Raw genomic sequence first — 11,763 nt, forward strand, 5'->3', positions numbered from 1 at the left:
AGCGCGTCTAAAAGGTAGGTGCAAACTAGTACGCAAAGCACTGCCAGTGTAGCACAGGCTACATTTTGGTAATGCCAATAAAAATTATTACATCCTCCTCTCTTCAGCAGTAAAATTTTGTAGCTTCTGAGAGATCTGGAGCTCTGCAGCGCAAAGCTCTCTTTTAAATACAGTGGTCTCCATCACGTTTAAGAATCTATTAGAGTGAGATTCACTACGTTCACACTGCAGGGCATGATCCCCAATTCGAATTTTTAGGCTAAGTCCGATCTTTTAATGTAATCATTCACATCACAAAAACCAAATGCGGTTTCTAGTGAGGCTGGAACGCATCCGTGACGTCACGCGAATGCACGCAAAGCAGGACGTCACATTGCGCGTGCGCATAACCACGAGGCGCCATGTTGACGGAAGTTAATATGGCTCCTCGCGTAGGTCTCGTCACTGCGCATTTGTGGTAATTTCAAACATTTTGTGCAACCGGAGCCAACATTTTCTTATATTTATCAGTTCTTGAGCATCTTCTTTTTGCCACTGACTGTTTTCTGCTACTTTGTCTCCCATTTGCTTTTGTTGCATCTCTGTTTTGTCCAATAGTTGTGACGTTTGTCGCCTTTCGATGACATATAGGTCGGATGCGCGCCCCGTGAGCTTCCACACTGCAGTCGAGTTGGATACATATCCAATTTCTACCCTCAAATGAAAGAGGCCTGGGTGGGATATGAAAAATTTGGAATTGTAATGGTTACATTGACATAAAAAAATCAGATACATGTCACATTGGCCAAAAAAATCGGAATTGACCTGCAGTGTGAACATAGTCTTAGTAAAAGATTGCGATTTTATGAGCAACACGTCCACCAACAGTGTGTGCAATCTGTTCAAGCGAACAGGCAATTTAGTGCCCGCTATTTGGGATCTGAGTCAGTCAGGCCCAAAATGTCTTATTTTAGCAGAAAATGTGCATCGCTACTAATAGTTAGGACAAAGTACTTACGCCTTTACAAAGAACTACAAAGAAAAGATCATTAGTGGCCAGGGGCGTTTATTTACACAACTGCAGATTGGGGAAGGAGGCCTTTATTTGTATCAATACATTTTTGGAACAATATTCCAAAATATTATTGCGATGTTACACTTTGTCAACTGAAAGTGGAGTGTATAAAATAACACTATTATAGAGAGAAATAATGAGACAGACTGTGCGCAACAAATGCAGTGCATCATGTCGCTCACTGAAACATAAACATGCACGCACACAATATTGCGGAGGGAACGCTGATTGTTGTCGCATAACGCAAGCTCACCTGCTCATAATGCTCAAGGAACTCATGGCACACGCACAAATTTGTCTGAGAGGCTGGTGCTTCTGTTTTGGTTAGCAACAGCGTTCAAATGGGCTCACAAGTTCACTATTTAATGAAAGTTTAATAACATCTATGAACTTACAGTATATTATTATGGTTACAAATTTTTCCTGAAAGAGAAGGTAGGCCACTGCTATTTGTCTAAGATGGAAGACGTACACACTGACTATTTGGCGCATGACTTCTACGGTATTAGCGAATGGACAGACATTCTCGGTTTATTTTCTATACACTGCATTTGAGGAGAAGCAGTGATTTCTTGTCAACACACCCAGAATGCACATCACGTGTATTGTTTCCTAAATTTGGGCAATATCCTCATTAATATTATTGATAATGCTTTCAAACCGATAACATATTTTGAATGATGTTTGTCAAGTTAGGTGCAAAAAGTTAAATTGAATTCAATAGCTGTGACCGAACGCAGAGCTGGAACTCCCCGATTAATGGACGTCATTTTCATTAGACAGCGCATCTGGCCTCCTGTGTTGAAGGACTGAAGCACTTTCCAACAAGCTGCTGGCTGGGCTGAGCAGCTTTTTATTTATGAACCCGTTCAAGTGGTGCAGACAGCACAGTGGAGCCAGTATGTTTATAGCAGAGCTCAGCGCAGACCTTCAGGACACAACAGATGAGGATCCACGCACCGTCTAATTTACACTACCAGCACATGCTCTTAACTCAAACGACATTTTGATTGGCCGTCTATCGACGTGTATACTCTCCGACCACAATGTTAGGCACACCTGCTCAATCTCATGAGATCCAATACAAGAGCAAGTATTTTTTTTTAAAATACAAACAGTAATTGTTGTAACTGATTATTATTATTTTTTTCCTCAGAAAGCCTTTGCATGTAGATGGAGAAGTCAGCTTTTCTCCTTTGTCATGATGTAATTTTTTTTATTTCATCGATTGACTGTTTTGTATATTTTACAATGGAAATGTATAATAATGGCAATATATCCCAGTATATAGAGAAGTTAAGATCTGTGTGATGAAACTAAAAGTTAAAATACTCACACTTTCAAGGCGATTTCAGAGCGATACTGTCACCTAGTGTCGTTTTGCTGTAATTAATGAATCCTTGTGTCTACGCAGGGAGCACAGAAAAAGACGTGAGCTTTGTGATTTGCATCGTCGGTATGTACAATATGATGTTTACAAGTCGGTGGCAATTCACGTTTATGGCTCTCTAGTAATCATCGCGCTGCACTGGTGTACTTATGTGGTGGCGTCACTAAAATGCACTTTCAAATGGAAAATGAAAAAAAAACAAAACAATTATCAACTTAAAATCACAAAATTGATGAGAACATTGAAAATGTTGAAAATGAGAAATAATGGTTTTGATTTATGAAAAAGCAGCTGTCAACCATAAAGCTCTCGTCACATTTAAGTGTACCGAGAGTTGGAGCAAGCTCTCAAATGTTCAAGAAGTTTGCTTCACATTTGAGGAGCTTTGTAACAGAATGCTGCTTCACATTCTTTGCTTTTGGTTCTGGAATCACTCAATAAACCGGCACCCGACAATCTGAGGGATCTGGAAGTCTCATAGGAAACTAAAAGGCCTTAAATATATTTAGGTCCACTCCAAGACCATTCAGAGCTTTGTAGACCAACAAGATTTTAAAATGTAATCTTTTACTGGCAGGTAGCCAGTACAGAGGTTTTAGGATCCGTGCGATGAGGTCCAGTTTCTTGATATGAGTAGAACTCAAGCAGCACTCTTGTGGATCAGTTACAGCTGTCGGATTGATTTGCCATTCAGACGTGTAAAAATCCTGTTACAATAGTCCAAACTACTAGAAATTATTGTGTGAACCAGCTTTTCTGTGTCTTGGACAGAAGATGTTCGAGATATAAACAGACTTAGTCCCAGCTTTACGGCGACTTTTAAAATTCACGTCCGAGTCAATAATCACAGCAAGAATTCTCACTTGATTTAAAATGACATGAAGTTGAGCATTGGCCTTTTCCCAAAGCAATGATTTCAGTCTTTCCTACATTGAGCTGGAGAAATGTTTGGCTTGTTCACACATTTGATGTGATGGATACACTCAGTCAGAGAACGTCTGGCAACTTCTGGCCCTTTTGGCAATGTTCCACACTATCCAGTGTGATATTATAGACCAACTCACGATGCGTTGACATGAGAATTTTTACGCTGCCTTTTTCGGGGGTGACTTCTCAGGCTTCTGATTGGCTAAAAAAAAAAAAACACTCCGTAGAGGGCCACCCATTGCTTTTTGAAGTCACTTGTCAGCTGTCCTGGGAACAGGTTTTCATGTAATTTCTGGTTTAATTCCATTGGTGTATACAGAGATATATATATTTTTTTAACTTTAGTGGGGAGAACATATATATGTATACAAGTGGACAATAGAGTTATGATGTGTGGAGTTTGCATGCTTTTCCTGGGACTCTGGCTTCCTGCCACACTCCAAAAGCATGCATGGTAAGTTCACTGAAGACTCAAAATCGTCCATAGGTGTTGGCGTGAATGTGTTTTTTGTATGTTTAGTCCACTGCAAATTACAGCCACATATATACAGAAGATATAACACCTCTTTTGACAGTCAAATCAATCCAAACTGAACGTTATCTTTATCGATGCAGAACTTGCCCCTTTATATTTTTGGGGGGCCTAACGAAGTGTCCACTGAATGGATAGTTTACTGTTGAACTTATATGGCTTCCAAAACCTTCCTTGTACTTGTAATTATGATAAAACGTCATCGAAAGTACTTTACAGTAAATATTGACTGTCCTTGTAAATTACACATTTGCACTATATTCAATTATTTTGCGCCATCTTGTGGTCAAGTATTTTACCTGCATTTTAATCACGATCCCCGCCCTTTTAAATGCGATTGGCTGAGTTTTGTGTCAGTAGCGCGACAAAGGCGCTCATTGGTCATCATCCTCGCCACTTGTTTTCCGCTCTCTCCGTTGGACTTTCACCGGAAATGTATTACCGACCGACTGTGATTGGTGCGCATTACACGGCCGCGTTCCCATTGGTGCAGCCGTATCACTCCCTTTTCTCTTTAGCGGCTGTCGGAGTGCAAAGTGTCAAGTGTCCCCTTTCTGTCGCTTGTCCGGTTCATTTCGTGATTGAGTTGTGTTTTGTTTTAAAGTTGAAACTGTACAGTAACAGCGCTAAAGCCATGTCTGTGTTTAGCGAGGTTCCCCAAGCGGCACCCGTAGCCGTGTTTAAACTAACACAGGACTTCAATAACGACCAGTTTCCACACAAAGTCAACCTCGGCGTTGGGGGTAAGTTAGAATAGAACACACCATTGATTTTACTATGGTCCCATTATTTGCAATCATTTTGCCATTCATGGTTTAATGTTGTGAGGTTTTTTTTTTTTTTTTTTTTTTTTTTTTTGTCATCATAAAACCAATTAATGTAAGTGATGTCTCACTCTTCCTGCGAACGTACACCTGAAATTTAATTCATTATCAAATGACATTTGTGCTCATCTGTGAGGCAAACCTGCACAATGACCTCTGACTCTCGATCAGATTCAAAGTTCAAACTCCTCCCCCTTTTTGTGAAACAACCACACATTTCGTCCCGAGCAACCTTTGTCACTTTGAATCAGATTACGAGTTGTAATCCTGTGTGCTTGCTTTGCAAAAGAGCCATGCGAGAAATGCTGCAAGCGTGTGTGGTAAATGGCACTGTTGTGTTGTGTTGTGTTGCTGCTGCTGCTCCTACCTGAGTCCCATGATTAAGTGCAGGGGGATGAGGCTCGGTAATCTCTTCATCTTTAACAAGACAGTTTGGCAGATGGCGAATGTAGGCCAAAACGTCAAGATTTATGATGCATGCCATGTGGTTGGTTGTTTGTAGCAGTGGAAGCAGAATCAAAGTTTTCTAACAAGCCAGATATCTTGAGTTGGAATTTGAGAATAATGTTGTACACATTACCAGAGACAAAAATGACATTCTGCAGTGTTTAGAAAACATCAATAATGAGCGTGGACGTCTGTGGCCCTAAAACAGGAGTGGGCAAAGTCCAACTCTGGGGCCACATATGTGACATTTCCCCCTGAAATTGCTTATTTCAAATATATTAATAATTGTATTCATTTATCTAGTTAAAGAATACATTGAGTTATTGTATTAAATAATTGCTTCATTGTAATTCAATTAATTACATATAATTTTAAAGTGGAACCTCTAGAGTCAAACATTGGTCAATTTGGACTGAAAAGTGTGCTGATGACCATAGAACTGGAAATGACACTTTTGGTAATGTAGGGAAAGGTCTGGCTACTGACCGCAATGGGAGTAATTCATGAGATATCAATTGCATGCAGAAAATCATTTTACCAGGCAGATGCTTACATACGGCAAATGCCCTGGATGGGCCAGAGACCATTCCAGGGTGTACCATGCCTTTTGTCAGTTGGGATAGGCCCCACCTCACCAACCACGCTAATGTGGACAAGTTTTATAGAAAAGGAATGGACTGATGCTAATGTAAATGGAAAGCTGAAAGCTTAATGGATAATGTGTAGCTAGCTAGAAAGCTCTGCAAGTCTTCCTTGTTCCCTCTCCTGAACTTGTGTTGCAGCCTACCGCACAGATGAAGGCAAGCCGTGGGTTTTGCCGGTGGTGAAAAAGGTGGAAATGATCATCGCCGATGACGACAAGCTCAACCACGAGTACCTGCCCATACTGGGTTTGCCCGAGTTCAGGTCCTCGGCGTCCGAGATTGCGCTGGGATACGACAGCCCTGCTATCCTGGAGAACAGGGTGCGTTACACTTGGTTCGTGTGCTCCACCATTGGATTTGCACTTCCCTTTCGTCTTCATTTATGCTGTTTGTCTGTCCCGTTCAGGTGGGGGCGGTTCAATGTCTGGGCGGCACCGGTGCACTAAAGATGGGAGCAGAGTTCCTCAGACGTTTCTACAACGGAAGCAACAACACAAAGACACCAGTCTATGTGTCTGCGCCGACCTGGGGTATAAACACACTTGGGCTGGATTTACACTCCAGTTCCAAGTAGCTAATTCCGATTTAATGCATTATTATTATTATTTTTTGTCATTTCGAGTGGCACATATACAATATGGCTTTGTTTACACTGACGGAACAACTTAAATTGCATGGAAATACAGTGGATATAAAAAGTCTACACACCCTTGTTCAAATGCCAGATTTTTGTGATATAAAAAAATGAGACCAATATAAATAATGTTAAAACTTTTTCCAACATTAATGGGACCTATAAACTATGCAACTCAAATGAAAAAAAACCAACAATATTTTCGAGAGGGAAAGTAAAAATAAACTGAAATAATGTGGTTGCACAAGTGATGAGAGAGTGTGCACACTTGTGCAACCATGTGATTTATGCTGTTTATTTTTACTCCCCCCTCTCTAAAAGATTTAAAAAAAAATTGATTTGTACTGGTTATACTGTAGGTCAGATTAATGGTGGAAAAAGTGCAGTAGAATGTGAATGAACCATTCAGTGTAAATCCAGCCATAGAAAGAGCCTTCATGAAAGACACTATAAAGCCTTCATGAAAGACACTATAAAGATATTATTTGTGGTCTCGTTTTAGTCACAGCAGCTCATTATCAGTGGACGTTGACTAAAGTAACCTTGTGTCAAAAGTACAAAAACAGTGAAGAGGCTTTATCTACTTGTTTGCTACAGAAAATCACAACGGCGTGTTTACCAACAGCGGCTTCGATAATGTCCGTCCCTACAAGTACTGGGATGCAGAAAAGAGAGGCCTAGATCTGACTGGTTTCCTTGGTGACTTGGAGGTAAACAGTGTGACGTGAACTCTGGAACTAAGCCTCCAAAGTCAAACGACCCCAAAAGTGGTACAATTCGCAATTCAACCAAAATTTTCTCCAAAAATCTGCCCCAACGCAAATCTTGTAATACATCAACTCAGTTCGTTTAGCTTTTTCTTTGGCTTTTTTTGTGACATCACCACAGACGGGTGCCAGTAATGCCAAAATATAAAAGTGTAATGACAACCACAGAATCACAAAATGGCCCTAACACTGAAAAGGCCTGGCTGCGAAGTAGAATGACAATACAGGGAATCAAATATCAATTACATACTGACAAAATAAGCACAAAGCTCAAAATGTCTTCTGAGACTGCTGACTTTTTAATGGAAAACATATAAAACACCACTTGGTGACAGTACCCGGTTCCCCAGTATTTCACTTGTCAGAAGTCCTCAAAGGATGAGTAGTTTTACTTTAGTTTGATTTTATTTAGTTTTATTCTACTTCCTTACAACTTCTAAAATGTTAACCCCTTCCCCTTTCTCAGAGCTGTCCAGAGCGTTCCATCTTCGTCCTGCACGCTTGTGCCCACAATCCAACTGGCACAGACCCTACACAGGAGCAGTGGAAGCAGATTGCTGAAGTTATGATGGTAATGAAAATGTTGTTGCCTCACTTGTCCTCAATAAGAAGTACTTGTTCAATGTTTGTGGTTGTAATGAGTATTTTTTTTCCTGCTCTTTGCCAGAGAAGAAAGCTGTTTGTGTTCTTTGACTCGGCTTATCAAGGATTCGCTTCGGGCAGTCTGGATAAAGATGCCTGGGCCGTCCGGTTTTTCGTCTCTATGGGCTTTGAAATGTTCTGCGCCCAGTCGTTCTCCAAGAACTTTGGCCTCTATAGTAAGAACCGCATCCGCCCGCTCCACCAGCTTGTCACCGATAAGATCTCAGAGTATTAATATTAAATCTATTTAAAAATATTCAAATTTATAGAATTTATTCAAAAGTGAAGCTGAGCAGAACCCATTTGAACTCCACGGCTAAGTAAAACGGCAGCACCAAAGCATGTAAACAATCTCTCAGATGAATTTACGTGTGGAGTCTTAGCACGTTGTAAACGAGTTCCCTGCACAGCATTGAAGATGATCTTGTGTTTTGTGGGGACGGTGTCTATAATCACACTTTGCGTCCCAAAAGACTCTGACATGACTCCACGAGGTTGTTTTTCTTGTAAGCAACATGACTTCCACTCTGCCCCATTGTCTATATTTCTCCTATAGCGGTCTTTGTTATGTTAAACTCCACTTTCACTAGACATAAATTCTATCATTATTATTCCAAAAATCTTCCCCAATCTGCAAATGAGTACGTAAACGCCACTATTTGTGTAAATACGATCATCACAAATTGGCATTAAAGAAGATACAAACACTTGCTTTATCCCAAAGGGAAGTTGAAAATATGTGGACTAAAAACACAGGTGGAATGCAGTTCAGAACCTGCTAAAAATGGCAATCTTCTAAAGATGATGCTTAATTAATCCCAAAGAGAAATCCTCTCACGTCTATTGTTCCCACCAGACGAACGTGTTGGCAACCTGACCGTGGTGGCTCGCGATGCTGACAACCTGAAGAGAATTCTGTCCCAAATGGAGAAGATTGTGCGGACAACCTGGTCCAACCCGCCGACTCAGGGGGCTCGCATCGTGGCCGTCACCCTGAACTCGCCCGAGCTCTTTGTCGAATGGTTAGTTGTCAGAGCTCTAAATCTGATGCGATGGCTCTTAAAGTAGTATGTTAACAAATGTAAGATTTCAATTTGTTTGAAACCAGGAAAGAAAACGTGAAGACCATGGCTGACAGAGTATTGTTGATGAGAGCCCAGCTGAAAGCCAAGCTCCAGGCTCTGGGGACGCCAGGAACCTGGGACCACATAACAGAGCAAATCGGCATGTTCAGCTTCACCGGACTCAACCGTGAGTACACGCGCGCATGCACACGCTCACAGTGGAAGCACACACACACGCACACACACGCACACACAAACACACACACACCATGCAGTACAGGCACACAATCAGTTATACAGTGTTACCTTGACTATTAATTCGATGGACATTGTGCTGCTCCTTCTAATGTACTTGATTTGGTCACCAGCGGGCATTAAAATACATAGATGTAGATTTGACGTTGGAATGGGCTATGCTGCAGTAATTTGATAGTTTTTTTTCTCAGTCGGTAAAGAATATATGCCTGTGAGTATTGTTACAGTATATTGTCTGTCTCCATGTGTTGCTGCACCATTTGTTTAAATATCAGTGGGTTAAAGGGGTTATAACACCGCAAGTTCCACAACATCTATACTGCTGTAGCTTTGTTAACCCGACTGTAGAGTTTTGCAATTACAAATGCAGCGGAACATTTAAAGTCGCACACAATGGGCTGAGTTATCTGACGTTCACCATTATAAAACCTATATTTTATCCAATTTTTAAATAACATTTCCATATTTTCAACTGTCATACAAGTGTAAAGATGGTACAAAAAGCAATAAAGACACAAAAACCTTCCTACGCAAAGCTGACGGGCATTGCAGCACATCTCTTTTTTTGTCATTTATCCAATTTGTAAAGAGTAGAAAGAAATTAACTCATGTTAAAAACGACATGTTGTTGCTGGAGTACTCCTCAGAAGATGCAGTAGCTTGATGCAACTTTGGCACATATTCTTCTGTTTTTGTTGGCATGTATTTTTTCTGCAGGGCTAGCACTCTTAAACCTTCTCTTAACACATCTTGTTGAGGTTACTCCTTTTTTTTTAAAAAATAGCCAAAGAAAAAAGTAAGCGTCTGCTAAATTAAGCTGGTTAAGCAGTGAGCTCTTACTCGGTGGCGGTTCGAGGTTCAAAGTTCTCAATGACTTATATTTTTTCTGAACTCAGCTATGCGAAGAATTCCAACATGTGTTCCCGCTGTTACACATGTGTGTAATATAGCCACATTTCTGCCGCCGTTATTTCTCGCAGCCAGACAAGTGGAACACATGGTGAAGGAGAAACACATTTACCTGATGGCCAGCGGACGCATCAACATGTGCGGCTTGACCAGCAAGAACATCAACTACGTGGCCGAGTCCATCCACGAGGCTGTCACCAAAGTCCAATAGGAGACTCTGCTCATCCACACAAGACACACGAGTACTGTACCGTATCTAAATGCGTTAAGGCAGGGGTGGGCAACCTGCAGCTTAATGGCTATATTACGGCCAATGTGGACCGTGCAACACCGCACAATTTTTAAATCATGTAAAATATTGCAAGAATAGTTGTAAAACTCCCCAAAACATTTAACATTCAAATGCTCATTATATAGGGTAGAGTCTACACAGAGATCAGAAAATCATGACATTTAAACAGTGGGGTGTAGCTATTTTATAGCCACTGTATAGTGAACATTTTATTATGGACCTTTTTATCAAAAGACAGAACTTTGCAGTAATCGCCCCTGAAACTAATTGTTTGTTTAGAGTGGGCATTGTAAGGTTATGGAATTACGAATTTGTTTTTTTAAATTTCATATCATATTACTGCTGAGAAATTACCAGTCAGAGGTTACTACATTCCTAGTGTCACAATTTGATTCTTGGCAATTTAAAACCAGTTCATTGAACACAGTAGCTGTATCACTGGCTTAAATTAAGCAGCAGTATTACAGCGCAAACCGCTTAACTGTCCGTTTTAATCTAAACGGGAACATTGTAATTAAGAAAAATATATAAATAAATAAATAAGTCACGCTGCTTCGAACAAGACTTGAAATTTGTGATAAACAATAAACACTATATGGAAGTGTTTAATTTGGCGTTAAAATCAAGCTTGAAATGAAGCAATTTTCTCCTTATGAGGAAGTCTTACCACATGAAGTTGTACTAGTTGAGTTGCCTCCTGACAGATTTGTTAGAGCGCTGACTTAATTCACTGTGTTTTTATCTCTTACACAAAATGAAAATGTCTCACCGCAGGGTACAGTATTCCAACCTTGTATCATGGGAGCTTTTAACACAAACACAAGACACTAGTCTCCATCGTGTTTAGTCTTAACGTGCACATGAATTCAAGCTATGAAAATTCTCAATAGAAACTCTAATAAATTGGTTGAAATCACATTTTTGCATTTGTCATTCATCCTGGAATCATTGTGCATCTTAAGGGAAAGAAATGACTAAATCGATGCTGGTTTAGCATTTATGGTTAAATCCATCCATCCATTTTCTGAGCCCCTTCTCCTCACTAGGGTCGCGGGCGTGCTGGAGTCTATCCCAGCTGTCATCGGGCAGGAGGCGGGGTACACCCTGAACTGGGTGCCAGCCAATCGCAGGGCACATACAAACAAACAACCATGTGCACTCACATTCCCACCTACGGACAATTTAGAGTCTCCAATTAATGCATGTTTTTGGGATGTGGGAGGAAACCGGAGTGCCCGGAGAAAACCCACGCAGGCACGGGGAGAACATACAAACTCCACACAGGCGGGGCCGGGGATTGAACCCGGGTCCTCAGACCTGTGAGGCTGACGCACTAACCAGTCGTCCACCGTGCCGCCTTAATGGTTAAATATAAAATAATA

The 11,763-nt window shown here is 40.9% G+C and overlaps 1 protein-coding gene across 1 annotated transcript; it reads left to right on the plus strand.

The window, feature by feature from the left end:
- Positions 1-4,422: 4,422 nt before the first annotated feature.
- got1 (glutamic-oxaloacetic transaminase 1, soluble) lies at positions 4,423-11,297 on the plus strand. Its single transcript, XM_061689872.1, has 9 exons — positions 4,423-4,646; positions 5,957-6,138; positions 6,225-6,348; positions 7,050-7,162; positions 7,686-7,790; positions 7,887-8,037; positions 8,718-8,883; positions 8,970-9,112; positions 10,161-11,297. The coding sequence occupies exons 1-9, from the start codon at positions 4,538-4,540 to the stop codon at positions 10,298-10,300; spliced, it is 1,233 nt and encodes a 410-aa protein (XP_061545856.1). The 5' UTR covers positions 4,423-4,537; the 3' UTR covers positions 10,301-11,297.
- The last annotated feature ends 466 nt before the right edge of the window (positions 11,298-11,763 follow it).

This window comes from Phycodurus eques, chromosome 11, assembly GCF_024500275.1.
Source record: "Phycodurus eques isolate BA_2022a chromosome 11, UOR_Pequ_1.1, whole genome shotgun sequence".
NCBI classification, from domain to species: domain Eukaryota; kingdom Metazoa; phylum Chordata; class Actinopteri; order Syngnathiformes; family Syngnathidae; genus Phycodurus; species Phycodurus eques.